This window comes from Chrysemys picta, chromosome 12 (genome assembly GCF_011386835.1).
Source record: "Chrysemys picta bellii isolate R12L10 chromosome 12, ASM1138683v2, whole genome shotgun sequence".
NCBI lineage: Eukaryota > Metazoa > Chordata > Testudines > Emydidae > Chrysemys > Chrysemys picta.
The window spans coordinates 31,837,114-31,858,730 of NC_088802.1; the positions used below are offsets into that span (position 1 = coordinate 31,837,114).

Below are 21,617 nucleotides of genomic sequence, written 5' to 3' on the forward strand. Positions count from 1 at the left end.
AGAGTGGAGGGAGAGGAAAGACTGCAACTGCCTGCATAAAGAAGTATCTTGAAAATCAGAAATAGAATATAAATCCTTAGTCTCACAAATGATGGGTAGGTTAGCCATGTAAATCACTTTTACATAATCAAAACCAGGAGGAGCACTGTCCGCCTCTTAAAGGAGAAATTGAATGTACCGGATATACTCGATCATAAGCTGGTTCGTTTATAAGCTGACCCCCTCCCCCCAGATGGATAAGTAAAAATGGAAAATTTTTATAACCTGTTCATAAGCCGACCCTATAATTCAGGGGTCAGCAAACATTGGCTCCCGGGCCATCAGATAAGCCGCTGGCGGACCGAGATGGTTTGTTTACCTGGAGCATCCGCAGGCACAGAGGTAAACCAAGTAAACAAAGTGACTCGGCGTGCCAGTGGCTTACCCTGATGGGCCGGGACAGCAACTGGTGGGGAAATTTTTTGGGGGGGAGAAGCTGGGAGTCAGGGCAGTAACCTCTGTGACCACCCCCCCACATGACCCCACCCCTAGCCCGGGACCCCCACCCTCTCCCCATCTCATCCCTTCCCACCTTATCTGGGGAGGGCCAGGGGAGGATGTCTCTGACCTGGCTGGAGCTGCTCCGGCAGGCTGGGCAGCGCAGCTGCAGCCTGCTCCAGTGGGCCAGACGGGGTGGCGCGGCCGCAGCATTTTCCAGCAGGCTGGGCTGGGCAGCACAGCCACAGCATGTTCTGGAGGCGTGGCCACAGCTTGCTCTGGGGGTGGGGCCGAGCGGCACGGCTGCAGCCTGCCAGCCCCGGAGCTGCACCTGCTTCCGAGGCTGGGGGAAGAGCAGTGTGGCCAGAAGCTGCAAGACTCTGGCCCCGCCTCTTCCCTTCTGCCTGTGCTGCCTCTCCTTGCTCCCTCTGTTGGGGGGAGAGGCTGTGTCCCACCGCTCCCTCTCTATACCCGTTCATAAGCCGACCCCCTTTTCTGGTGCTTCCCTTTTTTACTAAAAAAATTCGTCTTATGAATGAGTATATACTGTTAATTTCCCTTATTTCAGCTGAGAAAACTTATTTGATTTAGTCTGATATTTTTATTAGTGCAGGTTTTAACAGACCTGGTCCTCCATTGTTGCACAGATGTTAACAAACTGAATGTTGCTTGTTGGGAAATGCTAAGTAAAATACTGTTTGACTTGATGAAATATTTTCAAATGTCACTTACCTCAGTCAGAAATTAATTAACATCTTTGGCTTCATTGGGACACAGTATCCTCCTTAATGTCTTAATCATCAAGAATGTGACTTGCTACTGCAGAAGACTTATATTAGCAAAATTGTTTGAATTGATTTGCAAAGGTATCCAAGGAGTTATGACTGTTTTATTTTTATTAACATGACAATGAAACTAACACTCTCATAAGCTGATTCCCTCTTGACCTGATCTGGCCATTGATTGATTTCTTTCTTGGCGTTTTGGACAACACAGAGCTGTTGAAAATGCATGGGATGTAAATGAAGGAGATTGAGATGACTGCACTTGTTAGTTTCTCAGGATAACACTTTGCCCATGAAACCAGTTTTATTCAGAATTTTTAGACTCTAATAATGATAATTGAAACATGTGACTTTTAATAGTTATGCAATTCTGTGACTTCCAGTGAATGAACTAGAACTTATCTTTTTTGCTTTAGGCTTTCAGATAAACTTCTGTGAAAAGGCACAAAGTAAGCTACAAATTTTATAGTATTATGCTACCTTTATTTTTATTTTTTTATATCAGTCTTGGTTCTGGGAATGTATCCACTGTTGTTCCAACTAACCAACCATGGCAATTATACATTGATTGAGCTTCCATTTTTCATATTGCTTAAAAAGTAAAAAAACAAACAAACAAACAAAAAACGCAAATGGTTTTCTATTAGGCCATTGGTTGTAAAAGTTTTACATGCCTTTTACACTTACATGTCTGTAACAAGTGAATAATGAACTAGAGGTACACAGATAGTTCTATTATTCACTGGAGTTTCACACACTGCCAAACTCCAGTGGAGTATGAATCAGGTGGGATTTGACTTTTTGAATTGCAGCTGCTTTATTAAACTAGAAGTGTTCCTTAAAGAACACTTTTTGCTTCTTATGTAACTTTATATTAAGAAAAATGAATTAAGTGAAACAGTGCAACATATTTGGTCTGAGCACCTAAAAAGTTCCTTCTGTAGGTATTGGTCACATTGATATTGATTTGGATCATTGTTGCTATCTGTGCACCTCTGTGGGAGGAAGGGAGTAATGTAGATAACTTCCTAAACTTGGCTGGCTATTTCAATTGAGCCTAGACTTTTGGAAGGTGAGACTAAAATCAATCATTGCAAAGCAATTTTTGATGACTAATGGAAGCTCTTTAGGATTAATTTTTTTATTGTTTCTCTCATGGCTTTTCATACTTTGCATTGCTATGTCACTCAAATCACAGTACCCTTCACAATTGCCTGTCATGAGTTAGTGGAGTTTTATTGGAGACCAAAACATAGTTTTGATGGCACCTCTATTTGGTAAATGTTCTGTAGTTCAGTAAAAATCCACTCTGCATCTCATTCTGCATTTTAAATATATATTTTTAATTTTTATTTGCATTTGATGAATATGCATATTTAGTTTAACTGAATTCAGATATCTAGAGTTAATTGCTAATATTCAATAATTGGTGTCTTGGAATTTAAAGACTGATATCCAATGTACATGCTCGCTAGAAAAATGAATATAAACTAATTTATTTTGAGATGCTCTAATGAGAATATCCTGCATTGTGGGATGACAGGGTTTATATTTCTGTTAACTGCTATTTGCAGACCACTGCGTTTCTGTTTGGAAAACTTACAAGAGGTACACTTACAAAGGTTCAGTGCATAGCAGGCCAACTTGTGTCACCACTGTGCCAGTGGGACTGAACTGGAGAACAATACATGTCCTTTAACAATATGGTTTGTCCTAGAGTGTGGCAAATACTAAAGTTCCTCTGGAAAGCAGTATTTTCAAATCCATTTTATAAAATAAAAACTTTACACAAAACTTATGTAAAACTCCCAAGTACTCGGTCTTCCTAGTGAATGCCTAGCTGATTGCTGCTCAGATCAAAAAATGTTTTCTTAAAAACCAAACAAGCAAACAAATCCCCCATAATGTATAGTTAGTTTACTGTGGTGATAAATGGGTGTTACTGGACCACAGATGAAAGAGTTTGTTACACAGGGAATTTGTTTCTGAGAAAAGCTGGCACACTAAGTTCTGACATCAAACTTGACATTTTAAGAAAGGTTGCCTTAATATTTGCTCAGGACGCTGTCCTTAATCTTGTGTCAGCCTCTTACAGATCCTCTTCTGTACCATGGACACTGAAAACTTTCTGACCAGAAATACCTCTGCAGAGTTTGAATCTATTTATTTATTTATTTATTTCTCCATTAGGGACTGTTGCATAAAACCAGGATCTTTTTTCAGTCCATTTGCTCCAACTTCTTATTCCCCACCTGCAACCAGAATGTTCATGGGGACATAATCTTTTCCACTAGACACGGTCCTGCTGTGTCAGAGGAGTCTGGCTTTGCGAAGGGAATAAGCAGCTGATCTCTTAAACAGAACACAGGTCCCTGATAATGAAATGAAACAAAAGTATGGGCTCTGCCAGCAGAATGGTTTGTATGCAGAGTAAGGGTCATTCCAAAATTTCACAGGAAGCACAAGCATGCAGACAAAGATCTCCCATCAGTGAACTGATGAGAGGACCTCAAAGAAGGAAGTTGTCATTGTGTCCCCTGCAGGAGCTGAGAGCTTCTAAGGTAGGAATATGCTAAGCATAGCGTAAACCAATGAGTAAGAGGGCGATATCTTTGACAATCCAGTGGGATAAAATGCATCTATCATCTAGGAGCTTGGAAAAAAATCATTTGGACTGTATTTCTGTCAATGACCTATGTACTGTGTATGCCAAACACCCCAGGAACACAGTGCTAGGTCAGCCAGTGGGGACTCCAGAAGAAATGAGAGTTTTATCTAAAGTCATGTTACTGTATGTTTTGAGGTCTGTACTTTGGCTGAAAGCTGAAGGTTGAAATGTGATTTTAGTACAATCGTCTTGGCCATGATGTGCACTCACCTTGGATGATGGAGACAGTCTCCCTAGTATATTGTTGAGATGGAGGATGTAGAGGTGTCTGTTGTGAGTTGTTTAGAGTTGCTGCATTTACAAGGTAGTGTTCCAGTTGTGGAAACACTTACACATGTACATAATGTTAAGCATGTGAGTAGCCCCATTAAAGTCAGCGGATCTGCCTTCACATTTAAAGATTTTGCAGGATCAGGACCTAGCAGCAAAGACAGAGGCATTTCACAGGGGCTGAACTCAAACCTCTTGCTCGTTTATCAAAGCACCTTAGTTCATCTTTAAATGCAGGTGGAAAATAATAGAAGTGGATTAAAAATAACTGATCTGTATTCAGAACATTTTACTAATGAGTAACTATCCATGTAAGTGTTTGTGTTCCTGCACACTCACCTGTTTCAATACAGGAAATGTTGGCAAAAATAATTTTGAATTGAAAACTTCACATGTAAAAATTCCTTGGAAGTTTGTCACACCTGGCAAAAAGAGCAAGGCCAACAAATGGGTTTACCTGCTTCCTTGATCTTGATCAGTCCTTGGAAAATTGAAAGTGATTTTGATCTTAGGTAATTTAAAATATTTATATTAAGTTTACTGCTAGTGTCCATTCCTGAAATGAATTCAATTGGCTTACATAATTCAGTTCCTAATTGTTCCAATAGGGTGACAAAATATGAAAGGCTCAACTGTCTTCAGAGGGAAGTGTTTGAAGAGTCTAAATCCTGCCACACTATAGACTTCTAAATAAATTGTTGTACACAGCCCTCTCCACCTTGGAAATCTGTATGCTAGAATGGGGGAAAAAATTGTTCAGAGGTTGAGAATGGGGGAGGAAAACCTCTAATGTATTTTGTTGAGACAGAAGTTTTACTTGTTAGCACAGCGGGCCCTCAGAGAGAAGATGCTTAGAAATACTTAAAGGGTAAATATCTGCAGTGTTTACGTACTTCTGACAAATCATTGCTCATCATCTGAGGGGTATTTTGTGCTGAAAGGAGTTTGGGCTTGTGAGGTGAGTATTTTAATAAGTGAAGTAGGTGAGTAGTTAAAATATCAAGGGAACTTTTTGACCAACAGAATTTGCTAGTCATCACAAAACAAGCTTTCAACAGAAAAGAAGCTTAGTGTGTAGTAAAAATGGCAGACTACTGAACTGAGTGCTTCCCATTATAAAGGCTGATTTTTAAAGGGTGGCAATTTTGCTCACTTAAACTTATCATTAAAATAGTTTCCATATGTATTTTCTCATCAAAATTGGGTTTAGAAGAATGTTGGCAGAAGTATTAGCTGAATTTTTTGTGTGCATATTTAGCAGAAATGTCATGTCCTTTTAGAATTGAGATTGTGTGAAAACATTTCAGTTGTTCTGTGATAACCTGCTCAAAGACTATTTGGCTTGTGCACAAATTTTTCAGTAGTGCTCCACACCCAGCAGCTCCCATGGAGCATTAGAAGAGCTGTTGGGTTCTGAGTATTTTTGAAAATCTGACCCTATATTTTTATGAATACAATATAAGAATTAAATAAGAGATAAGCTAATTGAATTTACAATTGTATTACAGCATTCTAGTTTGTTAGTCCTAAATAGCACGCAGCTCAGCTTCCCCTTCTCCTTGGCCTCCTTGCAGATGAGCAACAATTTATACCGCAGATCTGTTTTTCTGCCAAAGAAACACAAATTGGACTGTTTATTTGCAGATGTTCTCTCAGTTTTGCATGCTTGAGGGTGGAAAGCTGAAGCAAATGGGTATTGATATTCCATGCTGGGCAAAAGTTGTGCAATCTGAGTTTGTTTGCAGATTCTCCCTTTTGAATCTGTGAAGCAGACACCTGAATTACTGTTGTATACTCACAGAAATTGGCAATATTTGATCTTAAATTCCCCACAATCCTTTCACAGGATCTGTTTGTTAAATTCAGTGTGTGTGCTGCACCCTTTAGAATTGCAGCTCTGCCTACTTTGGTGCTTTGTTTAAACTGTAGATTGCTGACTGAGGCAGATGAGATAGTGGTTTTCTGCCGAGCTGTGTGTTAGACACCATTGTGCTAACCAGTCTTACTACTAATATTACTTGACGAGGGGGAAAGCTGCAACTTCCTGATCTCCAAAAAAAATAAATCCAACTTTCCTTTCCCAGCAGCTTGTGCCAGCAGCTTCTGTCTTGTGCATTCAGGCACAGCTCCAGGAAGTAACTGAAAGCAAGACTGAGCATAAAACTGCTATTTCCCCAGAGAAAGATAGCCTGTTTCCATTTCCCTTTGCATTTTTCTCCAAAGATGATATCCAAAATATTAAAATCCTCTGAATACCAAGCAGCAGGGTCCAGTTGAGGCTGAGTGCACAACCACACACCTTCAGAAGCCCTAAAGTTGATATCTGTTTGCTCTTTTGCTGTGTTGAAACGATCAGAAGGGGTGGGGCCTGTGTCCCCCAGTCTGGTTCTTTTACACACATTTTCCATTAACCACTGTTTGCTGATAAGTATGTGTGTGTGGAAAGCCAAAATGAAAAACATTGTCTGCCTTCAACAACCAGTAAAGTGGTCAAAAGACCTTTTATATTTTTATCTGCATTTTGTCTGTTTCTGGGGTGATTGTTTAAACGATTTGAAGTACATCTCCTTTGATAATTAAGATAGTGTTCCATTTAACTTTATTTTTTCCTGGTTGAGAAGCTGTAGAGTTTGCTCACAGCTGTTAGAAATGTGTCATCATCAAGAATTATTTTTTAGGCTAGCTGTTTTCAATTGTTGCTACTCTGTAGGTTCCTTCTTTAATACACCTCTACCCTGATATAACGCTGTCCTCGGGAGCTAAAAAATCTTACCACATTGTAGGTGAAACCGCATTATATCCAACTTGCTTTGATCTGCCAGAGCACGCAGCCCCGCCCCCCTGGAGTGCTGCTTTACCGCGTTATATCCGAATTTGTGTTATATCGAGTCGCGTTATATCGGGGTAGAGGTGTACTACATCTTTCCCATATTATCTGATGTACTGTATTGTATTTATAAATTACCAGTCACCATAGAACCATCCTCCAAAAGCCTTCACATGTAGTTCTAAATGGCCACCTCTCAACATGTCTAGATGGCACCACAGAACAGTTATACTTTCCTGTAGTAAAAATATAAACTTTGATAACAGCTTAAGTCTGTTTGTTAGTTTTAACATTTGTATATCTGAGCTTGAATTCTTCTTCTGTTCAAAGTTTATATAACTCCAATGCAAATTAATTGGATAGCACTTACTGACTTTTTCTACCCTCAAGTTCCACAGCAAGGGCGTTACAAAAAGCCTTTAGGACAGTGGTTCTCAAACTTTTGTATTGGTGACCCCTTTCACACAGCAAGCCTCTGAGTGTGACCCCTCCCCCCACATTAAAAACACCTTTTTTATATATTTACCACCATTATAAATGCCGGAGGCAGAGCGGGGTTTGGGGTGGAGGCTGACAGCTCGTGACCCCCCATGTAATAACCTTATGACCCCCCCCCCCGAGGGGTCCTGACCCCCAGTTTGAGAACCCCTGCTTTAGGAGACTGTTCAGCAGTCAGTCAGATCCCCAGCTGGTACTCTGTCATTTACATTCAGTTGTAAAGCATACATTGTTTGGGGATTAGGGACAATTGGAGGAGGCTAGGAGTGGAGGATTCAATCTAGACAATGTGCAAGCTCTAAAAGGAATTGAGGAAACGCAAGAAGCTGGGAACTGGAACAAGAGCTGTCTTCTGATGCAGTTGTTTTTTTAAGGGCTTTAGGAGGTGATAATTTCCTAAAATTGAGGTTAGAGTTGGAATTTTGTGTGTACCAGGATAAAGGTCTACCCTTGCTTACCTTTTGTTGGGGGAATTGGTTATATTTGAGCACAAAATGGTGTGTTCCATGGGTTTTAGATTTGGAGATCTTCTTCTGCAATGATTGTGTCAGTCAGTGAGATCAACTTACTAGATCTTGCAGTTTGACAGGAATACTAATAGCTGCCTTCACCTTTTTCTTGACCAGAAGTGAATGCTGGAGGAACAGTAAATCTTATTGAATTAGATCCCTGAAGAAGAGAATCCAGAGCTCTTAACAGAAGTGCTACCTGCAGATTGCAATTATATTTCTAGACCCAAAACCTTCAAGGTGCCTGATGTAGACATCTTCAGAAGCACATTGGATTTTGTCATCTGGAACTTTGCATAATAGGAAAACCATTAAATCCCCATCTTCCTGCCTTGGTTTGCAGAGTGACCTGACACTGCAAGCTGTACTTTATTATCTACAAACACTTATGCTTCAACTTCCTGTTGTAAATAGAAATATTTGAATAAGCTTTAAGACCAGTTGTTCCCAATTAGTTTCCATTCAAGGTGCCTTTTTTCCTTGCACTTTATTTTATTTACCTCATTAACAACTTGAGAGTTCTGTTTTCAAAGCTGCACTAACTGTAGAAACTGTACAGTGTCCTATGTTTGAGACTCAAACAAAAGGCCTCTAATGGCATCTCACAATGACTGACTCTTCCATGCCCAAGAGCTATGTGAAACAATCCATTTTGTTTTTGAAACTTTGTATTGGAGAAATTTGTGCATTTGAACAAAGACTAAGCTATCATTTTCAAAGAGAATGGAAAAGCCCGGTGGCATGGATGCATAGTTACAGAAATCTGCAGTTATGGTGAAGCCAGTTATATACCCCAATTTGGAATGGAGGACAGTGCCGCAAGACCATCAGTACCATCTATGAATTCTAAGGGAGAGCAGTAACTGAAAGCTATCGTATCCTATTTCCAGCTAGATTGAGAGCATCTTGATATGTTGATTTATAAGTAGATTGTCAAATCGTTCCAGAAATGCAGTGCAGCTATAGAGCAGCAGGAAGCACTATTGAAATGCTGTTTGTTTCTTGATGGTTGAGAAAAATGTAGAGAATAAGACCTAAACTTTGTATAGTCTCCAAAAATATCAAAGTGATGTTTGTGAGGAGCTTCCTCAACTTTGAACAGACCATAAGTTACTTTGTTGTTTGTGATAACTGTACATTCCTAGTAAAAGTGTGATTTGGAAGTCCGTCAGCTCCTGAGCTAGTAATGACTAATGACCAAGTAAATAAGACCTGCTTCTGAACCAAGGCTCACTACCCCAACATACAGGAACCTTCTGAGCCAAAGAGTGGGAGTGTGGGCTCTTTGCCTTCAAGAGCTGCGACTTGAATGACAACAATGACAGCATTGTCCTCCGCAGAACACAGGGAGCTAGAAGTCCCGGGAGTACAACCACCTGAGCTTCCTTTAAGAGGAAACCAACCATCTTCTGAGACTTCGTGGGCCAGAACAGGTTCCCACTGAAGTTGGTCTCAAGCTGGCTCCAGCCATATGGCACGAAAGCACCTTGTTCCAAAAAACAGAACTTTAGGAAACAGTACAGCACTGACCCTGGAACTATTTACTTCTTTTGGCACCAGAACAAAGCTAGTCAGAAGAGTGCACCATCACTGTAGTGGAGATTGGTACACCACCTTGACAAGACCCAGTTCCTGCACAGCTGTCTATTCTGCGAGGCACTGTTGAGATACTTGACACTGATGGACCTGCAGATGTACCTAGAACCTCAGTCTCCCTTGCTGTTGACTTCATCACAACAGTGAGCACCAACTATATCTAGTAGCGCAACACCATCGGTTCTTAACACACCGAGGGCCAGTGCACCAACCATGGGTCTGAACTATGCATTCTCCTTAGAGTCACCTTTGGAATCAAGGACAGCAGAAATTCCACATCAGCAACAAGACTAACCCAGACTGTCACCACAGCACTCAACATCTTATAGAGGATCCAGACACTCCTCACAGGAAAGGTTTTGGGACCCACAGATTCCTGGTTTATGGTTTCCTACGTCCCGGGCTACCAGGCTCTTATCCACCAATGCTAATGTAGCCTTGCTGGGTGCTCAGGGCAGCTTTGGTTCCAGGGAACAATCGCACAGCCAGACCATGCTGTGCCAAGCTGCCTCCTTCATTGTGCCATTCATTCAGATACCCCACCGGCCCTTCCCAGATCCCAGTTTCTGTACAGCCACAAGTAGAAGAGGCGGTAATGGAAGAGCAGGCATTGAAAAGTGAACTGCTGCACTGGTGACCGTTTCCTCCTCTTACCCTGATTAGTCCCTGTTGCCCCACAAATGGACAACTATAAGGGTTTCCAAGACCTATTAAAAAGGATGGCTGAGACCCTCCAAATCCCTATTGACACACAAACTGATAGATATACTTCAAGTCTCCACAGTAGGCAAGATAGCCCTCCTAGCTAATGAGGTCATTATGGATTCAGCCAGAACCTTGGGGCGGACAGCTGTCTTGGCACCACCTACATCCACCAGATAACAATATCAGGTGCCTCCTGAGTGTGTGGAGTTCTTTTACACTCACTTTATCCCATCCTTCCTCCCATCCACTGTTGCGAGCAAAAAGGCAGAACAATTCAGACCCACACAAAAGGAAAAAGAACAAAGAGACTAGATTTATTTGTCTGGAAAGCCTACTGTGACGCAAGAAGACCAGGTGCCACCAAATGCCAAGGCCCATAAGTCTCAACTGAAAAGTGACAAATACATAGCTGGAGCCAGTCTGGCTCACCATGTGTTAGTATTGTTAAAATAGGCATTAGAGTTATACAAATGTACTTAGTGTTGAAACTTTATGGGATGCTTGTAAGTTGCTGCATGCATTGAGCTCACTTATAATATCTGTATCCCATGTTGTAAGGCAATATTTTAAGTGTTGACTCTCTTAATCACAACACAGGAGAGAAGCATTAACGACTGTGAAATACTAGTTTCCAACAGGAGCTGTTATTTTCTGCCCAACAAAACAACGCCCATCAACACCACATGAATTGTTGTAGAATATCAGAGGACAAAAGACTTTGCTGATTGCTCCCCACCCCTCCCATTGGAACTTGAAGCAGAAGGGTCAGTGGATTTAGAAAGATCATGCTTGGGCCAGAGCATCATGTATCCTCAACAACAGCAGGAAGCCGTCTACAAGAAGGTCGCTATGTTGCCAACAGGAAACGGTTTTCCATCTGGTGTCAACAGCATAACGTACCTCCATAAGAGTCTGGGATCGCTCTTATTTTGGACTGCCTTCTTTCTTTGAAGACTTTGAAGCCTATCTATCATTTCACTGCTCATGTATCTGGTATTTAGCAATGCCTTCTATCATGCGGTGGAAAACTCCTTGTTTTTTACCCATCCCACAACCATGAAGTTCCTGAAAGGCATCATCAGAACCTTTTCCACGGGTACTACAACTTGCACCTGCCTGGGACCTGAACTTGGTACAGTACTTGTAGCACTTATTATTCTGCTGTTTGAGCCTTTGGCCTCCTGCTGTCTTTTGCACCTCCGTACGAAGGTGTGCTTCTAGAAGAGTGGGTGAGCTTGGGGCTCTCTTGGCAGACCCCCCTACACGGTATTCTAAAGTAATACAGTATGCCTGAGACTTCATCCCAAAGGTTCCCTCTGATTTGTACTTGAATCAACCTGTTCATTTGCCCATCTTCTATTCAAAACCTCACAATAACAGGGAGGACAAGAAGCTCCACTTTTTGGATGTCTGATGAGCTTAACCTTCTGCTTGCAGAGGATGAAGATTTTAGGTCTCTGTGGCTATTCCTTTCCATCGCTGATAGAATGAAAGGAGAAGTGATTTCTTCAGAAAGACTCTTGAAATGGATTTCAGGGTGTCCTCCTCCTCTGTTATGAGTTTATGGAAGCCCCTGAGGGTGTCAGGGCTCTACTAGAGCACAAGCTGCCTTGATGGCTTCCCTGCAGGGAGTTCCCCTCTCAGAAATCTGTGGAATGGTGACTTGGAACTTTGGTCACCTTTACTAGACATTGTGCCCTTGTTCACGCTTTGTCTGTGATGCCTCCTTTGGTTCAGCGATCCTGCAATCTGTGATGCAGCATAAATCCTTATACCCTCCTCTACAATGAGTACTGCTTGGGAGTCACCCATAGTGAATACCCATAGGGACCTGCACTTGAGAAAGAAATGGAGGTTACTTGCCTTATAGTAACTAGAGTTTTTCCTAATATCCAACCTAAACCTCTCCCACTGCAACTTGAGACCATTACTCCTTGTTCTGTCATCTGGTACCACTGAGAACAGTCTAGATCCATCCTCTTTGGACTCCCCTTTCAGGTAGTTGAAAGCAGCTATCAAATCCCCCCTCATTCTTCTCTTCTGCAGACTAAACAATCCCAGTTCCCTCAGCCTCTCCTCATAAGTCATGTGCTCCAGCCCCCTAATCATTTTTGTTGCCCTCCACTGGACTCTTTCCAATTTTTCCACATCCTTCTTGTAGTGTGGGGCCCAAAACTGGACACAGTACACCAATGTCGAATAGAGGGGAATGATCACATCCCTTGATCTGCTGGCAATGCCCCTACTTATACAGCCCCAAATGCTGTTAGCCTTCTTGGCAACTAAGGCACACTGTTGACTCATATCCAGCTTCTTGTCCTCTGTAACCCCTAGGTCCTTTTCTGCAGAACTGCTTCCTAGCCATTTGGTCCCGAGTTGTAACAGTGAATGGGATTTTTCCGTCCTAAGTGCAGGACTCTGCACTTGTCCTTGTTGAACCTCATCAGGTTTCTTTTGGCCCAATCCTCTAATTTGTTTAGGTCCCTCTGTATCCTATCCCTATCTTCCAGCGTATCTACCACTCCTCCTGGTTTAGTGTCATCTGCAAACTTGCTGAGAGTGCAGTCCATGCCATTCTCCAGATCATTAATGAAGATATTGAACAAAACCGGCCCCAGGACTGACCCTTGGGGCACTCCGCTTGAAACCGGCTGCCAACTAGACATGGAGCCATTGATCACTACCCGTTGAGTCCGACGATCTAGCCAGCTTTCTATCCACCTTATAGTCCATTCATCCAGCCCATACTTCTTTAACTTGCTGGCAAGAATACTGTGGGAGACTGTATCAAAAGCTTTGCTAAAGTCAAGGAATAACACATCCACTGCTTTCCCCTCATCCACAGACCCAGTTATCTCCTCATAGAAGGCAATTAGGTTAGTCAGGCATGACTTGCCCTTGGTGAATCCATGCTGACTGTTCCTGATCACTTTCCTCTCCTCTAAGTGCATCAGAATTGATTCCTTGAGGACCTGCTCCATGATTTTTCCAGGGACTGATGTGAGGCTGACTGGCCTGTAGTTCCCCGGATCCTCCTCCTTCCCTTTTTTAAAGACGGGTACTACATTAGCCTTTTTCCAGTCATCCAGAACCTCCCCCGATCACCATGAGCTTTCAAAGATAATGGCGGATGTGATTGCAGAGCCATTGGCCAACTCCTTTAGCACCCTCGAATGCAGTGCATCCGGCCCCATGGACTTGTGCTCGTCCAGTTTTTCTAAATAGTCCCGAACCACTTCTTTCTCCACAGAGGGCTGGTCACCTCCTCCCATACTGTGCTGCCCAGTGCAGCAGTCTGGGAGCTGACCTTGTTTGTGAAGACAGAGGCAAAAAAAGCATGAGTATATTAGGTTTTTCCACATCCTCTGTCACTAAGTTACCTCCCTCATTCAGCAACACTTTCCTTGACTTTCTTCTTGTTGCTAACATAACAAGGCTACACCTCCACTGCTTCCAGGGTTGGCTCAGAACCACCTATTGTCCAGCCAGAGACACCCTGGACAGGCATGTGGTGTTTCCTCTCCACGTGAGGAACTCCCTAGACTGGAGGAAAGATCAACTCAACATCTGTGCAGGTCTTCCCATCTGTCATCCTACTCCATCAGTACCTATGAGAACAGATGCATCGCTATTGGAATGGGGAGCTCACTTCAGTGCCCTCATGACTCAAGGCAGATGGACTCCTCCAGAAACCAGTCTCTTCATCAGTCTGTTGGAATTCAGGGCAGTCAGCAGTCCCTGCTTTCATTTCTTGCCCCCATCAGGGGAAATCAGTCAGGGTCATGACAGACACCACATCCTGCACGTTCTGTATCAACAAGCAGGGAGGAGCAAGATCCCCCTCCCTGTGTGCTGAAGCTATGAAACTATGGAACTGGTATATAGCTCATCAGATGCAAATTTCAGCTGTGTGCCTCCTGGGTATTCAGAACACCACAGCTGATATTCTCAGCAGATGCTCCTAATAGGCCTATGAACAGGGGAGCTGGAGTACTGGGGTTGACCAGAGAGTGCTCTGCCATCGATTTAGTGGATCTTCACTAGATCCGCTAAATCGACACCCACTGCATCAATTGCAGCAGCGTCGATCTCTTGGGTAGTGAAGACTCCCTCAGATCCTTCAAAGATGGGGACTTCTGGAAGTGGATCTCTTTGCCACCTTCAGGGACAAGAAGTGCCCTCTATTTTCCTCAAGAACTGAAGATAGTACTGCAGTACCAAGCAACCAGCAAGGCCCTGTCTCTTTCACTCTCTGTGCCTCTGCCTCAATGTGGAAAAGTCTACCCTAACACTGACCCAATATATAGACTTCATCAAAGCCACTCTGGACTCTTCTTTTGCCACAATATACCTACCTAAGGACAGATTCACCACAATGTCCAACCTTTTTTAAACAATTCAACAGAGCCCACAAACAACTGCAAGGGCTTGCCTACAACTCCTGGGCCTTGTGGCGGCCTGCACATTTGTCTTAGCAAGACTTCACTCTCAGTATCTTCAAGCATGGTTGAGAACCATCTGCACCCCCAACATAGTCTATTCAAGCAGGTGTTTGTATTTCAGAAGGTCCTTGCATCCCTAAATTGGAAGGACCCACAAAACGTGCATTCCTACATCCTCCTTCCACAAGGATTATCACTACAGATGTCTCTTCAATAGGTTGGGGTGCACTCTTTCAGAATCTCACAGCTCAGTAGCAAATGGATCCCTCAGGAGGCAATCCTCCATATCAACATAGTGGAGCCCAGAGCAATTTGGTATACTTGCCAACGATTCCTACTGCGCATCAAGGGCCACCCAGTAAGAATAATGCTGGACAACAGAGTGGCAATGCATTATATCAATCTGCAAGGAGGAGCAAGGTCCTAGTCCTTATGCAACGAATCCATAAAACTATGGAACTGGTTTATATCACACTTCATACTGATCTCAGTGGTCTGTCTACCAGGATTGCAGAACACAGTGGTGGATTTCTTCAGAAAACATTTCAGAATCGACCTCACGTGGGTAATGGAAGCACTCACCTGGACTCCCACACTGCTCAGGGTACCCGGACCCCACAAGAGGCCAGGCTGCATATAAATTTACTGGAACTGAGGACAGTCCGCCTTGCATGCAAGACCTTCCTTCCCCTTATACACTCGCTCTACATCGGACAATGTCACCATGGTGGTGTATATAAACAAATAAGGAGGAGTGAGATTTCTTCTCTGATGCCTGGAAGCAGTCAGACTTCAGATACTAGTGTATCAGAAATAACATCACAATACAAGCCACATACCTCCCAGGTGTTCACAACTCGCTAGCAGACAAACTAAGCAGAAGTTTCTTTTCAGACCACGAATGGGAGATCTATGATACAGTCCTAACCAAGATATTTATGCAGTGGAGTACTCCATTACGTGACCTCTTTGTCCCAGATGAACAGAAAACTTCACCTGTATAGTTCTGGGGGTGACGCTTTCCAGCTCTCCTGGACGGATGGCCTCAAATATGCCTTTTCTCCTGTCACGCTACTACTGCAAGTCATAAGAAAGATCCGTTGTGACAGAGCCACCATCATCCTTCTAACACCCTACTGACCCAGACAGTTCCGGTTCATGGAACTTCTAATGATGTCTGTACACCGACCTATCAGGATGCACCCCTTTCTGGATCTCCCAGGAAATAGGAAAAATCAAGTACCCCAGCCCGGGCTTACGTCACCTCATGGCCTGGTGTTTGGGTGGGCATCAGAAATAGAACACTCATGCTCCGACCCATTCAGGAAATTCTTAACTAAAGTAGAAAGGATTCTGCTAGATTCTGGTACCTAGCTAAATGGAGGTGCTTTTCAGCCTGGGCACGACTCCATCAAAATTCACTAGATACCACAAGCATACCACAAGGCTACCCCTCTGATACTTGACACCATGCAAGGCACTGCATTTAGCCGTATGGAATGGAACTGGAGATTTCCATTACTTGCATCTGAAGAAGTGAGGTTCTTACCCACGAAAGCTTATGCTCCCAATACTTCTGTTAGTCTCAAAGGTGCCACAGGACCCTCTGTTGCTTTTCACAAGCATTCCAGTTTTCCTAGACTATCTCCTCTCCTTAAAGACTGCAGGTCTAGCCCTTTGTTCGCTGCAGGTACACCTAGCAGTGATTAGTGCCTTTCTCCCTCTGATAGAAGGACATTCTGTCTTTACTCACCCAGTAACTGTACAGTTTATGAAGGGATTGATCAGGACCTTCACACCAATCATTAAACCTATTCCTCAATAGGACTGTAACCATGTCCTGTCAACACTCGCAGGTCTGCCCTTTGAACCTATGGCTAATTGTGCCAGTACCCACCTGTCCATGAAGGTGAGAGTCTTAGTGCCATCACTTCAGGCAGGGACAGTGAGCTAGGAGCCATTATGGCAGGCTCTGCCTATACCGTGTTTCACAAAAAGATGATTTTCCTTAGGTTACATCCCAAATTTCTACCAAGATTGATGTGGAACTCAGAAACAATCAGACAATACACTCACCTGTATTTTTCCAGAAACCCCATGCTTCTTCCGAAGACAATAGACTTCACTCCCTGAACGTCAGGTGTACCCTGGTGTTCCGTCTGCAAACTAAACCCATTAAAAAATCTCCAAGAATCTTTATTGCCATAGTAGAAAGATTGTATGTGCAGGCTATATCCTCCCAGAGGATTTCTAAGCGGGTTTCGGTATGCATCTTAGGATGCTACAAAATAGCAAAAATTCCCCCTCTGACAGCTGTTACAGCTCACTCCACATGAGCACAAGCTGCCTCCATGGCATCACTATCAGATGTTCTGTTGCAGGACATTTGCAGGGCAGCAACTTGGGAGCTCTGTCCTCATGTTCACGACACACTATGCCGTAGTCCAAGCAGCAACTGCAGACGTAGCCATAGGGATGGTAGTACTACAAGCATTTCTACTGCCACTTTCCTCGCACCCTCCTCCAGTCTGAATACTGCTTGCCTGTCACAGACATGTGGAATACACATAGAGACCGTCACTTGAAGAAGAAATGGAGGTTACTTACTTTAACTGGAGGTTCAGTTCAGTTTGAGATATATGGTCCCTATTTGTATTCCACTACCTGCCCTCCACCCCTTCTGCTTCAGATCTGGTTGGATTGTGGTAAGAAGAGGAACTGGAGAGGTGTCAACCCATACTGCCTTTTATGCCCTCGGTCAGGAGCACAACGGCATCTACTGTGCACATGTGGGTCAACAGACACGGCTTTGATGTATTTTTGTACTAAGGCTCATGGGGCGTATGCGTACCCACATGTAGAATAAAGATAGGGACCACACACCTTGAAGAACCTCCAGTTACAGTAAATAACCTCCATTTCTCCAGGCTTTGTAGTTAATGGCAGGACAGGCAAAGGTAGCACGTCTTGAGACACATTTCTCCAGATAGGAGATGGGAGACATTTATCTCTCTGGTGAATCGTGTATTGTGTGTCTCATTGTAACACTGGTTGGTGGTCAGACAGCCTCCTTGTGGTTCCTCTGGGCTCCTCAGCTTGCCATCTGGTCTGATGCCCCTTCCTGTGGTTGCTTAGCCCATCATCTCACTCACTCTGTGGCCTTTCATGCTTCTGGAGCTGCAGTGCTTTCCTCTTCATGGCTTTTCCCACCGCTCAAGTCACATTAAAGTTCTTCCCCCTTCCGGGGTATTATCAAAGTCTGCTTCCAGCTTCCTTCCAGGAGTCTCTAGTGTGCCACTCCCACAGTGGCTTGTAGGGGAGCCTGTGCCCACCTTCTACATTGGGTTCCAATCCAGAGACCCTCAACTCAGCAGCTCTGGGCTTTACTCTCCGAGGCCTTACTGCTCCTTCCCTGGATTCCTTCCTACACTATTATTACAGGTTCCTGCTCTTCCCCCTTATATCAGGGAATGTGTCGGCAGGCTTCCTCACTGCAGCCCCCTGTCTATGGCCAGTTTCCTCTCTTTATAAACCCCACCCAGCTCTTCTCCCAGCTGGACTTCCTCAGCAGTTTCCTCCAGGTGCAGCCTATAGGTTAACTGGTGTGATTTACCCCTTCAGGCCTCCTGTGGGGTGGGCATCCCATCACACTCACAATAGAAGGCTATTAGCATACTGAGTCAAATGCTAATGAAGAGTTTGCAGAGATTTCAGAAGAAAATTAACAGGAAGAGCTATGCAGCGGGGCGGGGTGAAAGTTGGAACCCTGTTTTCGGTGAATATCAAAAGGTCTGATCTGGTATATCTTGGTTGCAGGGAAACCCTAAGGTATCCTTCAGTCTGTGAGGACAAGCCACCAGTGGGCTTGATCTTAGGGGTATTTCAGCCAGTGTGGCTGAAACCCCAAGGGCTTTTCCCAGTGCTAAGTTGCCCAATGGGAGTGAGGAAATGTCTTGTGACTAATGTTTTTTAGGCTCTAAGAAGCATGTTATTTTTTTTGCATGTAACCATTTGTTTCCAATATTCTTTCTTACTGTCATTTGAATCTCTATTCTTTGATAATAAACTTTTATTCTTGTTTTCACTATAAATATTTCTAAGTGCTGTGTGTGTTTAGTGGAATGGTGATCCTGAGTTAAGCTAGTACGCTGGTGTGCACTTCTCCTTTGGGGAGTAGTGAATCTGAGAGCTCTGTGAGTGGGTAGTAGAACAGGGCCTGGGCAAGCGAGGCCTGGGGAGACCGGGGAGGCAATGCTTGTGTTGCCAGAGGCTGTGGAATTAGGGAGCTGATCCACAGCCTGCATAGACAAGACTTCCTCACAATAAGGACAGGTGGTCGCAAGGTGCCTTGGGAAGTGTCACAGTTGTTCGTCCTGATCTCTAGTCTGATTTGGTTATCTGCAGCAAACCCCACCAATACCCCATCTTGTGCTTTAGCAGATAGAAAACTGATCCCTAAATATTCAAGAACCCGTGTTCCTGAATTGTCAATAACTCTATTGTAGCTAATGGTCCTACGATATAGAGTGTCACTCTTATCTTTTTTTATCCATTTTGTCCCTTCTAAATAAGTTGTAACAAGTGATTTGGACGTTCCAGTCACATCTGAATTATCAAAGATGTAGTACATTTTTGGAGTCTCTAAATTGAGATCAGATGTTTCTTTTAAAAGATATACAGTCTAGTTGAACCACAAGTTATTGAGCAGATGTAGGAATCACTGGGTGAAATTATGTGGTCTCAGTTGTGAAGCAGGTCAAGACGACTAAAATCTGGTTTTAAAATCCATGAATCCTCAACTTGGTCAGATTTTTCTCATACACTGAGAATTTGCAATGCCTCCTGTTTATTAATGAGGCCCTAGAATTGGTTTACTCAAATGAGTTATTACCTTTATGTCATTTAACACCTTGATTTATTACATTAATGACTGATTCTGGGTTACATGACTTAGTGTTTGCACTAGGGCTGTCAAGCGATTAAAAATATTAATCGCGATTAATCGCACTGTTAATAATAGAATGCCATTTATTTAAATATTTTTATAAGTTTTCTACATTTTCAAATATATTGATTTCAATTATAACACAGGATACAAAGTGTACAGTGCTCACTTTATATTTATTTTTGATTACAAGTATTTGCACTGTAAAACCCCTCAAAAGAAATAGTATTTTTCAGTTCACCTGATACAAGTACTATAGTGCAATCTCTTTATTATAAAAGTTGAACTTAAAAATGTAGAATTATGTACAAAAACCCTGCATTCAAAAATAAAAGAATGTAAAATTTTAGACCCCACAAGTCCACTCAGTCCTACTTCAGCCAGTCGCTCAGACAAACAAGTTTGGTTACAATTTGCAGGTGATAATGTTGCCCCCTTCTTGTTTACAATGTCACCTGAAAGTGAGAACAGGCTTTCACGTGGCACTGTTGTAGCCAGCGCCGCAAGGTATTTACATGCCTGATGCGCTAAAGATTCATGTCTCCCTTCTTGCTTCAACCATGATTCCAGAGAACATGTGTCCATGCCGATGACAGGTTCTGCTCGATAACGATCCAAAGCAGAGTGGACCAACGCATGTTCATTTTCATCATCTGAGTCAGATGCTACCTACAGAAGGTTGATTTTCTTTTTTGGTGGTTCGGGTTCTGTAGTTTCCGTATCTGTGTGTTGCTCTTTTAAGTCTTCTGAAAGCATGCTCCACACCTCGTCCCTCTCAGATTTTGGAAGACACTTCAGATTCTTAAACCTTGGGTTGAGTGCTGTATCTATTTTTAGAAATCTCACATTGGTACTTTCTTTGCATTTTGTCAAATCTGCAGTGAAAGTATTCTTAAAACGAACATGTGCTGGGTCATCATCTGAGACTGCTATAACATGAAATATATGGCAGAATGCTGGTAAAACAGAACAGGAGACATACAATTCTCCCCCAAGGAGTTCAGTCACAAACGTAATTAACGCATTATTTTTTTAACGAGCATCATCAGCATGGAAGCATGTCCTCTGGAATGGTGACCGAAGAATAAAGGGGTATACGAATTTTTAGCATATCTGACATGTAAATACCTTGCAATGCGGGCTGCAAATGCCTGTTCTCACTTTCAGGTGACATTGTAAACAAGAAGCAGGCAGCATTATCTTCTGCAAATTTTAACCAAACTTGTTTGTCTGAGCAATTGGCTGAAGTAGGATGGAGTGGAGTTTTACGTTGTTTTATTTTTTGAATGCAGGTTTTCTTTGTACATAATTCTACATTTTTAAGTTCAACTTTCATGATAAAGAGATTGCACTACAGTGCTTGTATTAGGCAAATTGAAAAATACTATTTCTTTTGTTTTTTTTTACAATGCAAATATTTGTAATAAAAATAAATATAAAGTGATCACTGTACAGTTTGTATTCTGTGTTGTAATTGAAATCAATATATTTGAAAATGTAGAAAACATCCAAAAATATTTAATAAATTTCAGTTGGCATTCTATTTAACAATTAATCGCCATTAATTTTTTTTAGTTAATCGTGTGAATTAACTGTGATTAATTGACAGGCCTAGTTTGAACCCTTAACACACCTTCCCTTTTATAGCTAGTTTAAGGCCCTTCTGACTTGTTTAGCTAGTCGGTCATCCAGAACATTGGATCTTCTACTACTGAGATGGAGGCTGTCCAAACCATACATCTCCCTTTCCCCGTAGAAGGTAGGCTAATGTTCCACAAATCTGAACCCCATTACACAATTTACCTAGTCAACAGTATCTTCTGCCATCTGTCCTCCCTGGATCATGGGACAAGAAGGATTCTCTGAAAAGATCACCTGGGCTATCTTCTCTTTCA

General features: G+C 42.8%; 1 protein-coding gene across 23 annotated transcripts in view; it reads left to right on the forward strand.

Moving 5' to 3' along the window:
- The window catches only part of MAP2K4 (mitogen-activated protein kinase kinase 4), a 169,574-nt gene that overhangs the window by 33,825 nt on the left and 114,132 nt on the right, over nucleotides 1–21,617 (forward strand). For 10 of the 23 annotated variants that reach the window (XM_065562686.1, XM_065562689.1, XM_005305120.4 and 7 more), the window contains one exon: nucleotides 1,679–1,711. The exons of 12 other annotated variants lie outside the window; for them this stretch is intronic. Coding sequence is in view for 7 of the 11 variants with exons in the window: in XM_005305120.4 (XP_005305177.1) it covers nucleotides 1,679–1,711 (33 nt within the window). In the remaining 4 variants the exon portion in view is untranslated. Of the gene's footprint in view, nucleotides 1–1,678; nucleotides 1,712–21,617 lie in introns of those variants that run through there. One more of the 23 variants, XM_065562692.1, reaches the window with a different exon arrangement.